General features: G+C 42.9%; 1 protein-coding gene across 2 annotated transcripts in view; it reads left to right on the top strand.

Annotated features, from left to right (window-relative positions):
* Positions 1-19465, top strand: part of LPP (LIM domain containing preferred translocation partner in lipoma) — a 167116-nt gene that overhangs the window by 110464 nt on the left and 37187 nt on the right. For both annotated transcript variants that reach the window (XM_069974422.1, XM_069974423.1), the window contains 2 exons: positions 5399-5507; positions 14299-14468. In XM_069974422.1, the coding sequence (XP_069830523.1) occupies positions 5399-5507; positions 14299-14468 (279 nt within the window). The remainder of the gene's footprint in view (positions 1-5398; positions 5508-14298; positions 14469-19465) is intronic.

Below are 19465 nucleotides of genomic sequence, written 5' to 3'. Positions count from 1 at the left end.
CTATATCCAGGTGCTAAGAGACGCACCGTGCCGGGGTGGAGAGCGCGCTCACACCACTACCGAGAGGTGAAATTGCTGTCCGTATTTGCAAATAATTTTATATATGGAAATCACGGAACGTGCAGCAACATATCCTCTACTGTAGAAGGTACCGACCAATTGATTTTAGTCAGAAATGGCTGCATCCCCGGTCTTGTTAGCCAAGAGACTGTAGACTGATACATTGTACTTTAGGCTGGGTTCACACTGCGTTTTTTAAATGGTTTTTTTTTTTTTTTTTTTCGTTTAACGATTTTGAAGCAACAATTTGGTTTTAAGATCAGCGTTTAGCCAAATAAATTGTTAGAAAATTTGTAAGAAAAATCGTTATTGCGATCCTTTTTAAGATTGCTTAAGCTCATCTTTCACATAGGGTGAATCTTTGAAAGACTGTTTTACATGAAGCGATCTGAGAATTTTTAGCGAATTACGATCGACGATTTGAGAACACTTTGAAGGATCAAAATAGAACGATTTTTCTCTCATTGCTTAATCGTTTGCTGTGTTTACACAGAACGATTGTTACTCAAATGCCATTGTTGCAAAAATTCGAATGATCGTTTCGTGTAAACTCAGCATTACACAAAGCGATTATTGTGCGTATTGGCCAATGATCGGCCAAATATGGCTGATAATGGCTTCGTGTAATAGGGCTTTACGTGCTTGTACCTAGTAATGCAGGACGACTTTCTCCTGTTTGCACCAAGATAGATACAGCGCCCATTTGGAACCTCGTCTGCTCGGATCCCTGGATGTGTTATTCACACGAGGATTTATCAGAGGAGACAAATATCGTTAGTTTAGTGGCAATTACCTTTTTTTTTTTTTTTTTTTGTGATGCAAATCCCTATTCCTGCCCAGGAAACCGAGCCAGACAGTATATCGTAGATGGTTTTCTTTCGCCCCCATTTTCCTGGATCCCCGTCGTACGCCGTTAATTGGAAAGGTGCGTTCTACTTGTTAGATTGGGAGTCAAAGCCAACTGAGCCAAAGGCATAATAGTCTAAATGTGATTTTCTTTTGAAATCCGTAATATAAAGAGCGGGCGTTTTGTCGTTATCCTGCCGGTTTCAGCATAAAAAGCGGATAATGTTAATGGATGAGAATCGATTATTTAGCCCTGCTGTGGACGGAGTAAGACACGGATTAGATGACTCATTTCAGCAGCTCCGGTCATTGCTTCTGCACCTCTGTGCCATGCCGCTGTACACTTCACATGATCACCCTGCCAAATCCTAGAGTCCCTCCTTTCCTGTCCTTTATCCAGGCATCATAGTCAGATCTGTAAAAACCAACCCTATCCGTTTCATGGTAAATGGTGAAGGCTCAGACACCTTGTATATTACCACTGGGAGAAAGGATACTGGTCTGTAAGTCTCCACACATCTTTATGACGGACTCCCCTTAAGGAGATTTTGTATCCCTTTGACTCACGTCGATAGACCTCTCAATAGCCGGCCAACACCCCGCTCTGCACTGATGAGGGGCAACAACCCTGAAACAGCTGTCTGCAGAGTGGATAACGTTTATTGCTTACCATCGGTTTCATGGGATCTTTGTAACAGGGTGCTGGGAAACATTGCTGTGCCTCTCTGCTTCATTCCTACTTACATTTGAGAATCTTCAGCAGTTTAAGGTAAACTGCAGCTATTGTCAAGTGTTCTTAAGAAATACCTATGAAGGGCAGAGTTAAAGGGGTATTTCACAAAAAAAAAAGAAAAATCTTTGCCAGAAACTGCCAGATTTGTAATTTACTTCTATTAAAAATTCTCAAGTCTTCCAGTACCTATCAGCTGCTGTATGTCCTGCAGAAAGTGGTGTATTCTCTCCAGTCTGACACAGTGCTCTCTGCTGCCACCTCTGTCCATGTCAGGAACTGCTCAGAGCAGGAGAGGTTTTCTATGGGCTTTTGCTGCTGCTCTGGACAGTTCCTGACATGGACAGAGGTGGCAGCAGAGAACACTGTCAGACTGGAGAGAATACACCACTTGCTGTAGGACATACAGCAGCTGATAAGTACTGGAAGACTTGAGCATTTTTACTAGAAGTAAGTTAAAAATCCATGGCACTTTGTCACCAGTTGATTTAAAAGAAAATGGCTTATTCACATCCTTCCACTGAAAACACTAGCATGCTGCGCTATCTAATGTGTATGGCAAGCCTTTAGAGATACATGTTTTAGTCAGGTAGGTGATTTAACACTGACCGCTGTCTACTGCACAGGTGTCAATCTCAGCCCCTCCAACTCTTATAGAACTACTATCCCCATCATGCCTGGAGAATTAAATCTTTGGCCGTCCAGGCACGATGGGAGTTGTAGTTCTGACTTTGACCTCCCGGTCTATAGAGAGCATGTCTGTCCATGTAAGAGTGTCAGACAAGGCTGGCTACCCCGTACAGGACATTATCAGTGCAGATTGGCGGCAGCCCCCTTTAGGAGCAGGATGTTGGCATTGTACAGATTAATAAACTGTGCAGCTTGTATAATACTGAGCGATTCCTTTCATGGAGCATCATGAGCGGCTTCACGTAATGGTGACTAATTATTTAACCATGACTGGCAGCTCTGAACATTGTGTTCTTTTTGCCTCGCTTACTATGTTTTCTGTGAATCTAATTACAAAGGAAGCGAGTATTCCTTACAGTCTGCTATGAATACAAGGGAGAACTGGGCTGCATGCTAGCTGGATCCCTTTTTATTGTCCTGATATAAGGGGTTAATTGTGAACAGTGATCTATAGGAGATAAATGGATATTTTCCTTAAAGAGGTACTCCACTTAAGAAAATGTAGCCCTGTTGGATTCCTGCCCATAATCTAAGGGTGGTATTACACGGAACGATAATCGGCCGAATTGTCCCGATTCGGCCGATTATCGCTCCGTGTAATAAATGCAACGATCAGCCGATGACAACGATCATCGGCTGATCGTTGATAAAGTTTAGAACCTATTTTCGTCGGGCGCCGACCGCGCACCGCTGCGTGTAATAGCGGTGCGTGGCCGGCGACTAACGATATACATTACCCATCCACGTTCCAGGGCTGCTCCTGCCGTCCGCTTCTCCCTGCGTCCCGCGCGCGCTCTAGCGTCACAGAGGCCTGTCAGCTGATAGGCCGCTCAGCCAATCACAGGCCGCGGCGGTCCCGGCCTGTGATTGGCTGAGCGGCCTACCAGCTGACAGGCTGCTGTGACGCTAGAGAGCGCGCGGGACCCCCGGGAGAAGTGGACGGCAGGAGCAGCCCTGGAACGTGGATGGGTAATGTATGCCAGTTTAGCAAGGGCTGCAAGGACATCGGTAACGATGTCCTTGCAGCTCTTGTCAAACGATTATCGGGCCGTGTAATAGGCCCAGTAAACGAGCAACGATCTAGCAGATCGCTGCTCGTTTACAGGTATTATCGGGCCCTGCTCGGCCCGTGTAATACCACCCTAAGCTTGTGTGTAATAGGTTTCTATTATACTGTATGAATTGGGCCGTTTTGTCTGCAGCACATCCTGCCTCACACCCTGAGGCTGCAGAACATCCTCACTTCCTGGTCCACTTCCTGGTCTCCACTCTTTGGTCTCAGAAGGGAGGGGGAGGACAGAAGTCACATGATCGGTCTCCTTTGTTGCCAGGCTGTAACACCTCATCTGTAACCCCCACCCACCACTGACATCACACCAATCAGTGAACACCTGGCCAAGGGGAGGGGAAACAACAAAATGGTGACAGCCTCCTTAGCAGTATAGGGGAAAGGAAACAGTTTCGTTTATTGCTCTCTCTAATCTATGTAGATTCATAGATAGGCAGATAGGTAGGAAATGGATGGAAAGAGATTTTGTTTACAGTGTAATGCTGAAGTAGATTCAGCCAGCGATGGGCAGACACTTGACTCTGAGGTGCAATGCATGCTGGGAGATGTAGTTTCCTGGCCGGCGCCATCTTGGATATAGACTGGCTTTTAGCGAAACTTGGAACTCAGGAACAGCGGCAGCTAGAAAGACTGGACATGGCTGAGAATACTCATGTGGACTTGGTAAGACCGGCTAGATGTGGGAGCATTTAATTTTTAATCTCTTGGGTGGAATACCCCTTTAATGCGTGATTAAATGTCACTTTTCAGGAATCAATAGTTCAAGCAATTTTAAGAAACTCTGTAATAGGTTTAATTAAGCAAAAGATTTTCCTTCTGTACTCGAAAACCTGTTTTGCAGCCTCCTACCTTACTTCAGAAGAAGCAGTATTTCGGTGTCTATTATGGTCTATTGAGAAGGGAGGGGTCGAGGGGGATGAGTGAGCACGGAGAGGAGAAAAGGCAGCCCTGCACAGCACATCATCCTGCAATCCCAGATAAGCACTGATCTTTCTGACCTGTGAATCCAGTATTTTATGTGCGCACACAGTCTCCAAACTGTACAGCTGCTTCTCTGCTCTTCCTGCTCATTCAGCCACCTCGGCCCCTCCCCCCTCCATAGTTTATAATGGACACAGTAAATCCATCTTCACTTTGCTCCTCTGTCATGTAGACAACTTTGTCTGATAATGAACAGATAAGTAGTAAGGGGGGGTTGGGGGGGAGGCTGGGAAACAGCTTGAGTACAGAAAGAGGCTTTTTGCCTAAAAACATTACAACACAGTTGCCTAAAATCGCTTTTAATATTGATATCTGCAAAAATACTTATTTATTAGTGATTTGGCTTCAGTCACGTAAGTGGTGAGTGGCTCCGAGATCAGTTTAATGTTAGAAAATGTGAGGTTGTTTGTGATGAAACAATTAAATGTAAGTATTGATCGTATATCTGGTGACATACCCCCCCCCCCCCCCCCCATGCATATATCTAATTATTCAGAACCCTCTGCACACCCGATTATCCTCCATCGCTCCCAGCTTCCCACCAATAGACTGGCCAGATTTCGTACTAATCCGACAAATGAATGCCCCGAGTGCCCATTAGAACCAGGCAATTTCTGCTCTTTAATTTGATAATGCCCACATGTGTAATACAGCGCAGAAGACAGATCTAGACAAGCATTTAAAGGACCTATTAATCCCTTTAGACCTCAAGTAAAAAAAAATCCAATTATATCGATGATTCTCACATATTTCTTCAGCACCAGGCCTGGAACATTAGGTAAGATACAACCTGCTGAGACTCTAACAATGGATTATAAGTGTAAAGGAAATTGTTGACTGTAAGAACTAAATGTGTGCACAGTGGGGAACCCCGGGCCAATCTGCTGCGTGTTATATGAATACTGAGCAATAAACTCTAAGCAGACCATGAACGGCCATGCAACTCCTCGATGGTCCTTGGACTGTCCCATGCTCTTCTGGCCTACAAAGTTTTACATGTTTCTAAATCTTCTTTCTTGCAGCCATCCTACTCTTCTGGAGGTCCTGCTCTGCGGCCAGAGGATGAACTGGATAGACTGACGAAGAAGATGCTGTATGACATGGAGAACCCTCCTTCCGAAGAGTATTTTGGTGAGAAATGACTAGAAAGTATTAAAACCTGAGAAAATGATAAGCATACTGTACTGTGTACTGTAAAAACAGTGACACTATGGAACTCTCTATAATATTTACTGTAAGAGCAGTGACACTATGGAACTCTCTATATTCTTTACTGTAAGACTATGGAACTCTCTATATTCTTTATTGTAAGAGCAGTGAGATAATGGAACTCTCTATATTCTTTACTGTAAGAGTAGTGAGACTATGGAACTCTCTACAACATGATGGTGTCATGGCTGATTTCTTAAGTTCAAGGGAGGCCTGGATGCTTTTCTTGAAAAATATAATGTTACAAGTTATGGGCATTAGATTACATGTGATAGGACGGTTATTTAGGGATTTGTGCTGTTTGTCATTGGAGTCGGGAAGGAATCTTCTCCCTGTGACGGGGCACTTGACATCTGTCTCATAAATGTTTTTGCCTCTTCTGGATCAGCATAGTAGGGTTTTGTGTAGGTTGAACTTGATGGACTCTTTCAACCTCATTAACTGTGTTACTATGTACAATCTTATTTATCTAACTCACTAGGTATCTACAGCGGTGTGCATAGTAGGTTGTGGTTCTTTACCCCTGCCAATTCCATCATCATTCACCCAATTTTCCACATCCTTGTCTGCCACGGCTGGGTTCACACATTGGGATATTTTTAGCTAAAATCAGTGGAACTGACACAAAGAAGACTATTCCTTTAAGATTTACCCTTTTTTTTTCCTGTGTTTTTGACCCACTCTTGGCTTTGGTTAAAAATACTGTATGAGCCAAAGATTTCAAACCAGGTCTGGGCCCTTCTCAATGGTTTGATGAAAGCGACATGTTGTGACTTTATATTATGTGAACCTTAGTCTATTTTTTATATTTTATTATTAGTCAATGGCAACCAAGTTTTAAAGAGTCACTGTCGTTACAAACAACTTTTTTCATAGAGACATGTGAGAAGTTTTGATTGGCCCTGGTCTGTCTGTTCCCACCTGTACCGATCGGTAGAACGAGCTAAGAGAAGACTGCACTGCAGCACGTCCGCTCTGGATTAGAAAGAAGTCAGACTTCTAAGGAACTCTATGGGGCCCAATAGGTCTGGGTATAGTGTGAATTATAATTGATGTTAAGAATACATGTACATGTCACGTGTACAGGATCTGTAGCAGATTTAATGTTGTCTTCCATTACTTACATTGATATCTGCACTGTTAATTCTGCAGCATATCCTGTACATATGACTGTACCTTAAAGTGGATATGACATAATTCATCATTAGAAGTAGAAAACCTCTAATATGTACCTGTGCTTAGAAGAGCCTTTACTTACCTCTCTGTGCTCCCCCAGCGGGAGGACCCATCTCGGGAGTGACAGCCCACTCAGCGATACAGTGACAGAGATGGGACAGCACCGCGCCCCATGATTGGCTATGTGGGTTGTCACTCCAAAACAAGTTAGGTGAAACAAGTGAAGCTACCACAAAAGAGGGTACAGAGAGAATGCTCACAGCGATCTCCTTTTGCAAGGCCACAGTAATGAGGTTAAAATAGATGTAGGCCTCATCAGACAGGACATGCAGGCCTCGAGGGAGGGGAGGAAGTCTGTGGAGGGCAAAGTATTAGAGAGAGACGATAGGTTTGATCTGTGCCACATACTATTACGTCCTTGGAGAAAGCTGCAGATCTGTGGAGGTAGAAGTCAAATGATTTAGAGAACAGACTGTGTAGGAACACCTTGAGAATCCTGCGACTACCAGAAAAGGCTGAGGGTCACGACTTTCACTGACATTACTAAAAAGGAACTTTTTACTTTTTTGGATGTTTTTGTAGAAGATTCTAGAAGACTGAGTGGCAATTTTCCTTTCGGATCTGTTAAAACAGCTTTTGAACTGAGTGATTTCTGTTTTTTTTTTTTTTTTTTTGTAGGAATATGAAAGCAGCATGTGCATTGATTTTGGCGATAATTTACACTTCACTCAGTTCACATTATGTACGCCTTTATCTTGTGCTATCGTCATGGTGCATGGAGAACAGTTTCTAGTTTGTATCGCAAAAGCTAACAGCCGCATTAAAGATGCACGTGTTGCAGAGCTGAATTTATCACATAACGTTTAGTCCCTCTTCACACCTTTTTATGCAACGAGAGAGAGAGGTGCTTTAGGGTCCTATTAGATCAATAGTGTCTAGATTGGCGTTTGTGTACTGAGCCTATTACATATATATATATATATAATATATATATATATTTTAGTTAGTGATGTCCGTGCAGCTCTTGCCCTAAACTGATATAAATCTCCTCTCCACACTACCGGTTTTCTCCCGCCCTCTGCTTGCTTCCTGGCCAGTGATTGGTTGAGCGGTCTGTCAGTTCATGCTTTAAAGCAGCAGCCACGGTGTCGGGAAGCAAGCAGAGGGCAGGAGAAAGCTAGGAGCATGGAAAGGTAATATTAAACCATTTCGGCCGCCCATCACTATTATGGTGCGTTTACACGGAGCGATAATTCGCCTAATCGAACAATTAAAGATTTTGAAGTAATGATATGTTTTTAATAACGTACAGCGTTTAGACAGAATGATTTATTGTTTAAAAAAAAATCGTTTTGGGATCGCTTAAGCCCATCTCACACATGGGGTGAATCGGTGAAAGACTGTTTAGACAAAGCGATCTGCGAATTTTCAGTGAACAACCAACACTGATTTGAGAACTTGTTGAAAGATCACGATGAACGATTTATCGCTCGTCGCTTGATCGTTCGCTGTGTTTACACGAGCCGATTATCGCTCAAATGCGATCATTATCGCGAAAATTCAAACATTAGTCGTTTCGTGTAAATGCACCATTACACTTGGAAATTACACGTAGTAATGCGCGGCCGGTGGACGATTATTTTATGTTCGAATCTAAAGACCCAATCATCTGATAATCGGCTGAATCAGATGGATTTGGTTATGGCTCCATGTGATAAGGCCCTTACAGTTCCTCCAGATTCCCCCAACATCGTCACTTCGCCTCCCGTATTTTTCAGGCAGCTGTATTTTAGGCTAAAAGAAGAACAAAAAAAGTATAATTGGCAGCTTTTTCGACGTGACTTTTTCAGATCGGTTCCCAGATGGCGATTCTACAGAGGAGTAAGCTGGCTAAACCATGTCGGAGCTGCCGTGTAGGATTGGTTTCTCTGAAACTACCAGCATTCAGTGAATATGTTTATGCTCTTTGATGACCTGCTGGCTTGTTCCAGCATCCGACTAAGGGTTACGGGGATAAAGGTTAAGTGTAATATTGTTTAGACGCTATAGATCTAGAAGCACAGTCAGAGTGCCTGAAGCATCGCGCTGAACCGAATTCATTTCCGTCATTAAAGCAAATAGTTTTATCACTTGTAATGCTAATCATCTCCTCCAGCCTTACCGATCAAACCTTTTTATTTTCTTTTTTTTTTTTTACGCCGTCTGTGTCTTTGCCAATTTATTGTCTCCACATACTTATCTCCCATTCATCCATTTCATTTAGCATGGAGCCGACAGCTTATCCACTGTTATTATGGCCCATTGATCAAGTAATTGGAAAAGGGCAAATCTGTAGCGGCAGCGCTTGCGATTTGCATGAAATATTCCCAGCCCTGGGTCCATGTAGCATGGTAATTGCTGCATCCACATAGCTGTCAGCTAATAACTATATTAGTCAGAATATGGAAAGCCGGATCTTGGCATATTAAAAGTTGTATTGGAGCAGATAGGCTTTGAATGGCGGGATTTAATTAAACACGCTAGCAGGCTTCCAGGCTTTATGGGAAGTCAAGGAGAAAATGTTTACAGATAATTACATGGAAGTCATTTGGGTTAAATGAGGTCGTCGGCCTTCGCCGTTACCTTTCAACCTCCCCCTGTATGTCAGGATCACATACAAAAAAAACCCAGTGACACCTGGGATTAATAGACCCTTCTGACTCCGCTGTACAGTGCTCTCACCCAACTCTTTTGCCATATTCTGTGCTCCTATTATCTTTTCCACTCCCATAGATCAAACTGCTATGTGATTACATTCTTATATAAAACCTTTTACGTGACATACATGCCAATGGATCAGGGATGAATTTGCATTCTAAGGCCGGGTTCACACTACATATGACACCGGCTGTTCTGTGATCCAGCCATGTCACAGAACGGCTGGTATCAGTGAAGTCTATCCCGGCCAGTACTGCAGTACTGGCCGGGATAAACTTCAATTCTATTGAATTGGGATGCAGGCGCATCAGTTTGCGCCCTCATCCTAGTTCACCATTGAACACAATAGTGCGGTCGGAGCAGCACTCTCCATTGCGTGACCGGTCAGGCTTGTGTGGCCGCTATTTAAGAGAATAGCGACTGCACAAAACTGACATGTCAGTTATTACTGCGGCCACTAGCAATCCTAGACTGAGTGTATACACTCCATCTGGGATCCCATTCATTTTCAATGCAATGTATTTTTGTATTTATTTGCAATGTGCAACAATGGCCGTGATTAATACAAAAAATATGTTGTGTGAACATAGCCTAAGGCCATGTTCCCACACTGTATTTTTGCTCAGTATTTTGCAACCAAAACAAGGAGTGAATTGAAAACACAGAAAGGCTATGCTCACACATTGTTGAAATCTATTGGATGGCCGCCATTTAACCCCTTCCAGTCAGCAATCTGTATATATACGTTCCTACTGCACATACTGCGTGCAGTCGGAATGTATATAAACATTCCTGTAACTGACGGGGCTTCCTGATGTGAGCAGGATCGCTGCAGTGAGAGCAATCCCGCTCACATCAGTGTCCTGGGCCGGAGGTATTGAGAGTCAGCTGCGATCCGGCAGCTGACTCTCATTAACCCCTTAAACGCTGTGATCTACAGCGATTTCGGCGTTTAAAGTGCTCAGTGACAGATCAAGCATCTGTCACTGATTGATTGGGACCCGCGCAGCCATACTGCAGGTGTCCCGATCGCATGTGCCGACAGGCGGGGGTAAGCTCCTTACCTCCGTCCTGTCGCATCAGCGATCTATGTGTAGAGTCTGCTCTCAGGCAGGCTCTATACATAGATTGCCGATAACACTGATCTAACATTATTGTTCCCGCACGGTAAACGGGGGGGGGGGGGGGGGGAAAACGCACCAGGATTGCTGATTTTATTAAACTACATATCACAACAAAATTTATAAAAAGCAATGTAAATTTTTCTGTTACACCAATATGATATTAATAAAAACTAGAGATCATGGCGCAAAAAATGACACCGCAACCAGCCCTTTAGGTGGAAAAATAAAAGCGCTATAGCTCTTAGAAGGCGGGGAGGAACATTGCATTAATCTGACCCGGACTTTTGTGCATCAAAGGCCTCTGTCTTGAAGGGGTTAATGATAAATAATTGTCGTAATTTTTAAACTATGGTCATTGTTTCGAAATAACAGCAGTGATTTGCCATTAAATGGCGGCCATCCACTAAATTTCACCAGTGTGTGAGCATAGCCTTTCTGTGTTTGTAATCCACTCCTGGTTTTGGTTGCAAAATACTGTGTGTGAGCATAGCCTTAAACACTTCTAGTAGAGGTAATGGAGAAGTTGCCCATACACCTTTTCTCGAAAACACATTACTGTGCGATGTTCCTGAAAACATTCAGCACAATTAAGGGCACTCAAGGTGAAGATGCGTTTCGAGGTAGAGAACCTCTTCTTCAGATAAAAAGGACGTCATTGAGATTTTTTTTTCCCCCAATATATATTCTCTTCAGTTAAAAGAGAGGTCCCACCAAAGTGAAAATCAGCAGGCAGGGGAGTTAGAAAATGGTAAACATACCCGTCCCCATGCCTCCCACTGGATGTCATCTGCAGCTGGAAACCAGATACGTCACACACCTTGCTCTGCTGGCTGTGGGGATTTCCCTTTCCCCCCAAGTCACTGATTGGCTGAGCGATTGCCCGGTGTCCCGCACCAGTCATTGATTGGCTGAGCAGGCAATCACTCAGTCAAGGATGTGACATTGCAGCTAGCAGAGCTGCAGGTCGCCAGCTGCTGGTAACCCCGGACCCTGGAGCGGTGTTACAAAGCACAAGGACGGGTGAGCTAACGTGGTTTATTTCCCTCCACTCCCCTGTCTTTCTGTTATATGTCCGTTGTGTGGGACTTCTCCTTTTAAGTTTTAAATGGGTTTTCCTCTTTACACAATTCCTACTTGATAGAAGAGTCACCTGACGAAGCTGTTCAGCGTATTCTCCTGCTGCAATCTCAGGGATCAGCAGTTTGTGTGCAGAAGCTTCCAGTAACTGATCAGTGCCACCTATGGGTAACACATTACAAAGTGCCCATGTAAGTCAGTGTTTTGTCTGGGTAATGAAGCACAAGACCTACAGGGCCAGAAATACATCACATAGACCATAGTAATCGGGTGGGTAAATAACACGATTCATATTTAGAGTTTGCTCTATTGGGCGACTAAATAAACACAATTTACCAATTATCAATAACAATAAAACCCAAATTTTGTTAGTAAAATATAGCCAAAAAAACATCAGAGCTTCAGTGATGTATATACAGATTTATCCCAAAGAAAGTGTAAGTTATCCAGCAAGTAATACAGTATTTAAAAGGAATGTGTCATTGGAAAATGACTTATTCTATAAATGTTTATGGGTTAAACATATTATATAAAAAAAATAAATTCTAATTTCCCATTTTTCTATCTATATTATAAAAGAATCCTGAGACACACCAGCCAAGCATGTGTAGTGACCAGGAGATGAATGGCTGCCCAAACAGAACATGTGCTCTGTGTAACCATTCTCCACCCTGACCAAGACTTGAAGATCCTGAAGGAACCCTTTTATGAAATTAGATTCTAAACTGGAGACCCCCTTTAAGCACTCATTCTTGTACAGTCCATGTGGCCCCTAATGAAGTCTTCCTTTCTCTTGTCAAGCGGATGTAAGTGCGGAAATCTACTACACATCGTGGGCTTTTTAACTTGGCGGCTCAATAGTAATTAGAAGTCAAATGTAATTTAGTTATGTAGCTTGATTGAATAAGAACTTTTAGCAAACCTTTAAATATGAAGTGTAACGTTCAGCATGCCGTTCTGTTATTGACGTAAGCAATAGAGATTTTTCATATTAGGTTTTTCTCAAATCTTAGTTTGTAGACAGCTTTTTCCTTTATGGCAGTCTCTGTTGCGAAACTATCCGTATTTGCCGTAAAAAATTTGCTGCGAGATTCTATCGTGCCATAGAAGAAATTACTTCGCTTCCCACACCATGCTCACTTGTCGACGTCACAACCCGGCTGATGGACTGACCACTGAGCCAGCCAGTGACTGGGGCAGGACGCCGCTGCAGTGGCTGATTGGCTGAGCGGGCTTTCCATTACCCGGGATGGGTATTTTCCGCCGGGTTAAGATGTAATCTCAACAAGGGAAAAATGCCTTCTGACATTCTGGGGGTCACGGTGCCGGTCAGGTGGCGTATTGACGATACAGAGAGAGGTGAGCAATCCTTGATTTTTATTTTGTCCCCTGCCAGCTCTCAGAATTTTACTGTGACCGGACTAATCCTTTTAGAGTGGCCCTGTCGTTATGGCTATCAAAATCTAAATCAATGTGTGATGTGAAATAAAGCAAGTTTCACAGTTTACATTTTTTTTTTATTTTTTTTTTGTAAAACAAAGCTATACTTACCAGAAATCCAGGTCCAGTCTCTTGTAGGTTTCTATTTAACGCCTATGCTTACTGTATCCAGGTCCAGTCTCCTGTAGGCTTCTATATAATTCCTATGCTTACTGTATCCAGGTCCAGTCTCCTGAGGGCTGCTATATAACAGCTATACTTACTGTATCCAGGTCCAGTCTCCTGAAGGTGGCTATAGAACAGCTATACTTACTGTATCCAGGCCCAGTCTCCTGAAGGCTGCTATAGAACAGCTATACTTACTGTATCCAGGTCCAGTCTCCTGAAGGCAGCTATATAACAGCTATACTTACTGTATCCAGGTCCAGTCTCCTGAAGGCAGCTATAGAACAGCTACACTTACTGTATCCAGGTCCAGTCTCCTGAAGGCAGCTATATAACAGCTATATTACTGTATCCAGGTCCAGTCTCCTGAAGGCAGCTATATCACAGCTATACTTACTGTATCCAGGTCCAGGCTCCTGAAGGCAGCTATATAACAGCTATACTTACTGTATCCAGGTCCAGGCTCCTGAAGGCAGCTATATAACAGCTATACTTACTGTATCCAGGTCCAGGCATCTGAAGGCAGCTATATAACAGCTATACTTACTGTATCCAGGTCCAATCTCCTGAAGGCAGCTATATAACAGCTATACTTACTGTATCCAGATCCAATCTCCTGAAGGCAGCTATATAACAGCTATACTTACTGTATCCAGGTCCAGTCTCCTGAAGGCAGCTATATAACAGCTATACTTACTGTATCCAGGTCCAGTCTCCTGAAGGCTTCTATATAACAGCTATACTTACTGTATCCAGGTCCAGTCTCCTGAAGGCTGCTATATAACAGCTGTACTTAATGTATCCAGGTCCAGTCTTCTGACCTGGATATTGTAAGTATAGCTGTTATATTTGTAAACTATATTTGTCACACCCCTGTTGATTTAGATTTTGAGAGTTATAACTACAGCACCCATTTGTTTGTCCAAGGATTTGAAAGGGCCAAGATGTGATTAACCCTTTAAGTGACGTGTTTTCATACCATACAGTCCACGTTTGTAAGTTGTCGGTGTGTCATGGCCGCTCTTCTGTTCTAGGTCGCTGTTCTCGCTGTGGGGAGAATGTAGTAGGAGAAGGGACTGGATGCACGGCTATGGACCAAGTGTTTCATGTGGAATGTTTTACCTGCATGACCTGTAACAGCAAACTGCGTGGGCAGCCGTTTTACGCTGTGGACAAGAAAGCGTTCTGCGAGCCCTGCTACATAGTAAGTACCAAGATATTTGCTTTTTTGTCTCACAGGATTTCTCCCCCCACCAAAACAGAAGCTGCTGGAATTTAATGTAAATGAAATATGTTGTGTCTCTTGAGGAATGTCAGACGTGTCTTCGCAGGAATTCGCCGCTACACTTACATTACCTTCCCAGCAACAAACAGGAATGTTCTGCTTTCTCAGGTTGTCAGAGGTGGATTTATAGCACAGCCATACGCTCCTGATGGTGTCATCCATTTTCTGTGGATGCTATGAACAACCTTCAGCTTCTCCGCTGTGCCGCCGCCGCGTTATTTTAGGGTTCTTAGTCATTTCATTAGTCCAAGTAAAATCTTGGCAACTTGACACACCTGGATTGTGCTGCGAGAAAACAATGCAAGATGGAATCACTGATGGATTGAAAATATCACAACCATTGTCAAACGTGCGACACCTTTCCATATAAAATCCATCGCAGTAAGGCCAGCTTCAATTAACATTTAGCGTATATAAGTTTTATAAAAAAAATAGATGTCATTGTTTGCAATCCGTTTTTCTATCGCCTTCCATTATTTTTTTTTTAAAAAGTTTGCAACGGATGTGTTCTTTTTCTTTAGCATACACATAAATGTGGTGGACCACATGTAAAAAAGTAACCATTTAATTGGCAATTTTTTGTTTTTCCCTTCAAACCAACTGGCGTCAGAAAGTGCCAGAGATTTGTAATTTACTTCTATTAAAAAAAAACTCCAGTCTTCAGCTGCTGTATGCTCTGCAGGAAGTGGTGTTTTCTCTCCAGTCTGACACAGTGCTCTCTGCTGCCACCTCTTTACATGGCAGCAGAAAATCCCCATTAAAAAAAAAAAAAAAAAACTCTTGCTGGAGTACCCCTTTAAAAACGGATACGGTAAACTTTCTGCAAAAATGCAGTGTGAACCCAGTCTAACTTAGGCCTAGAGTTTATAGAATATGTGAAAATATTAAAGGAGTTGTCTCACAGCATTAATTGCTTATCCTGTCGGTAGGTGATCGATGTATTGATCGGTGGAGTCTGACACTCAGCTACTCCCATAGACAGTGAATGGTACGGCTGTGCACACTCACAGACACTGCTCTATTCAAATAGGGAGACTTGGGCCGGTGGTGGTCCGAGCAGTTGTCTCCCCCAACAATCATACTCTGCATAAGGGGTCCTATTAAACTAAGCGATTTTTAACGATTACGATAAATGATTGCAAAGGAGCGCTTTTGGGAACGACCTGATATCGTTCACTATAACAAACCTATCCATGGTCATTAGTTACAATCGTTGCTACGACCATTTACTCCATCTGAACCATGTGTACATTCAGCTCTTATTTAGTGAATTTTATGGTCAGCTGAAGAGATTTGATAAACGACACATGAAATGATTATCGTTTAAATTCTACCGATATTTGGCTGTAAGTCGTACGTTTTCTTCCAAGGACAACACCTTGTAATTCAATTTTCAACAAACAATGATCAAAGCTATTTACAGCCTTCAGTAATCCGCCGGTTTAGCAATGCTCTGTGAGATATGGGGCAGTCTTAGGTTTGCTGTGGCATATGCCAGCTGTAAGCCCCGCTCACCTGATGGGCAGACAAGGTAAGGCGCAGGCTCTCCTGCCGCAACTAATTTATGATGGTTTCTGTCTGCAAACAGGCTTAAAGGGAATCTGTCAGCTGTAATTCATGTTCCACACTGCTGACACTGTTATGACTGTCAGGTCAAGGAGACACCTGGTACCTTTCATATATCTGTCTGTGCTTCCAGGATGTAGAAACAATAATTTTCTTCTTAGGTACACAGTATCAGAAAGGCTTTTCCAAGTTCATGATCTGCTGCAGGCTAGAAAGCTTCCTCTCCTCCTTCCTTGTTGGATTGACACCTAGAAGCAGGCTGATATATAGGAAGGGCTGTTAAATCTTGCTGTATATCAGGAGCTTGGGTTTATTAGCCGGAACATGCCTTTTTATCATGAAAAAGCAGTTTGAAGCTGTCCCCCCGTCTTCATGGTTCTCTTATGAAGAGGGGAGGGATGAAGAGGGGAGGGGTGGAAGGAGATGAGGCACCAAAACAGGACAACAAAGAGTTAATTTACAGCTACATCACCGGGCTATCTGAAGTCACCACTGACCTCTGAATACCGGCTTTCATACAGCTTCCACTGTGTAATCCTTTGTTCTCTGCTGGCGACTAATCTCCCTCCTCCCCCTCCCCTCTCCATAGGTTACACAGGGCCCGACTGATGTAAAAGAGCCGAGATTTCCTGATAATGAGCAGTGAATGAGAGGGGGGGGGGGACCTGGGGAAAGTCTTTTTGAATGCAGATAATGGCATATTTGCCTAATAAACCCAATTACAAAGTTTCTTCAAATCGCCTGGACTATTGATTTCTGCAAAAAAGATCAAATAAAAAATAGGACCGTGACACTTTAAAAGTAAGAAAATTATTTTGGTAACTAAACTGGTAATGTCTACTCTACTAGTCTACAGTAAAGGCTACTCTGCACGCCATGTTACTAAAAAGTGTATATGGTCTAAACTACCTTACAAGCAGAGCCAAATATCTCTCCCCTCCCCCCATCCCCGTAATACAGCCCGTCTCTGCTGTGTAGGTGTTGGGTAGTCCTGACCGTCCCCCAGGGTAAGAAACAATCCTGTAATCACAGCCAAACTTATCACTTTTGACTTTCATTTTGACTTTAATATTTTTTTGTTCCCTTTCTTCGTTTCGTACATTTGGTTTCCAAGTACCTGGCACATAATAATATGAAGAATAAGTTCAGACTCTTTCTAAAAGATTAAAAGAGCCGACTCCAGCCAGTTGTCTTGTTTCCAAAGACAGCATTATGGGAAGATGACTACAAGGTTAAATGATGCTGGCTTCTTTTCCTAAGCAGATCCTATGCCGCCCGCTGGATGGCCGGTAATGTTAGAGCCTTTCTGGGTCGTTAAACAGTTAATATACGGATTTAATGAGTCCTTATAGTCGTCCTGCAGGTGCAGCTGCTATAATATAACTAAATATTCGTTGCATTTCCATCACCATTGATTTTCATTGGTCTGTGGTTGGCGATCACTGAATATGACATTCCCTGTCTGCATTGTAGTTCCTCACTCACTGTTCCCTTAATTAAGGTCAGCACCCCCCACTGACTGGGTACTCCAGCGAAAAACTCCAACTGAAAGTTTATATAGATTTGTAATTCTATTTAAGTCTTCAGGCTTCCAGTACTTATCAGCTGCTGTATGTGCTACAGGAAGTGGTGTTATCTCTCCAGTCTGACACAGTGATCTCTGCTGCCACCTCTGTCCATGTCAGGAACTGTCCAGAGCAGAAGCAAATCCCCATAGAAAACCTCTCCTGCTCTGGACAGTTCCTGACATGGACAGAGGTGGCAGCAGAGAGCACTGTGTCAGACTGGAGAGAATACACCACTTCCTGCAGGACATACAGCAGCTGATAATCCGCCGGATTTCCGCCGGAGTACCCCTTTAATGCACATGTAGAAATAGCCTTTCCTTTCATCCTCCCTTGGTTACACCGTGATGTGTGAAAGTATTTCAGTACGAATCCATGTAGAAAGGTCCTTCGGTGAAATAAAATATTTTCTGTAACACAACAGTTCTCGGTGAATCGCATTAGGAGCAGAACTATTCATGCGCTGACAATAGAATGTGCTTTAAAATGAAGTCAATCAATTAGCGTAAAATCTGCTCGATCACAGTTTTGGCCGTAATAAGAGAAACTGTAATTTACAGATTTTGGTGGCACAATAATAAAGCCGTCCCCTCTATGTGTGATGTTTAGAGAGTAATTTATGAGAAGTGCTGTCACTGTGTTATTTCAAGCACTGTGTAATTTCCATTTAAACTGCTCAATGCTATCATTAAGACCATTATGTCGCATTTCTCACTACTTTACGTTGAAACGGCAACTTTAAAAAGTCATGAATATTTGAGCAAATCTGTCCGATTGTACACAGTACATGCTGAGTAATACACTTAGTTATAGTTCATTCTATTGCTTTTCAGAAAGTTGCATACAAGATACTTAAAGGCTTACACTTCATTGCAAAATACAACTTAGTCTCTGTCGCTATAACTTTCAAAATCTAAATCAACAGTAGATGTGATATAAAGCAAGTATGCAATATACATATTTTTTGTTATCATGCTGTAAAACAAAGCTGAACTTACCAGAAATCCAGGTCTCGTCTCCTGAAGGCGGCTATATAACAGCTATACTTACTGTATCCAGGTCCATTCTCCTGAAGGCGGCTATATAACAGCTATACTTACTGTATCCAGGTCCAGTCTCCTGAAGGCAGCTATATAACAGCTATACTTACTGTATCCAGGTCCAGTCTCCTGAAGGCAGCTATCTAATAGCTATACTTACTGTATCCAGGTCCAGTCTCCTGAAGGCAGCTCTATAATAGCTATACTTACTTTATCCAGGTCCAGTCTCCTGAAGGCAGCTCTATAATAGCTATACTTACTTTATCCAGGTCCAGTCTCCTGAAGGCTGCTATATAACAGCTATACTTACTGTATCCAGGTACAGTCTCCTGAAGGTAGCTATATAACAGCTATACTTACTGTATCCATGTCTAGTCTCCTGAAGGCAGCTATATAACATCTATACTTACTATATCCAGGTCCAGTCTCCTGAAGGCTGCTATATAACAGCTATACTTACTGTATCCAGGTCCAGTCTCCTGAAGGCAGCTATATAACAGCTATAGTTACTGTATCCAGGTCCAGTCTCCTAAAGGCGGCTATATAATAGCTATACTTACTGTATCCAGGTCCAGTCTCCTGAAGGCTGCTATATAACAGCTATACTTACTGTATCCAGGTCCAGTCTCCTGAAGGCAGCTATATAACAGCTATACTTACTGTATCCAGGTCCTAACTCCTGAAGGCAGCTATATAACAGCTATACTTACTATATCCAGGTCCAGTCTCCTGAAGGCTGCCACAT

This window comes from Dendropsophus ebraccatus, chromosome 6, assembly GCF_027789765.1.
Source record: "Dendropsophus ebraccatus isolate aDenEbr1 chromosome 6, aDenEbr1.pat, whole genome shotgun sequence".
Lineage (NCBI taxonomy): Eukaryota > Metazoa > Chordata > Amphibia > Anura > Hylidae > Dendropsophus > Dendropsophus ebraccatus.
Note: the sequence above shows the minus strand (reverse complement) of the source record. Positions and strands in the feature narration are given on the sequence as shown.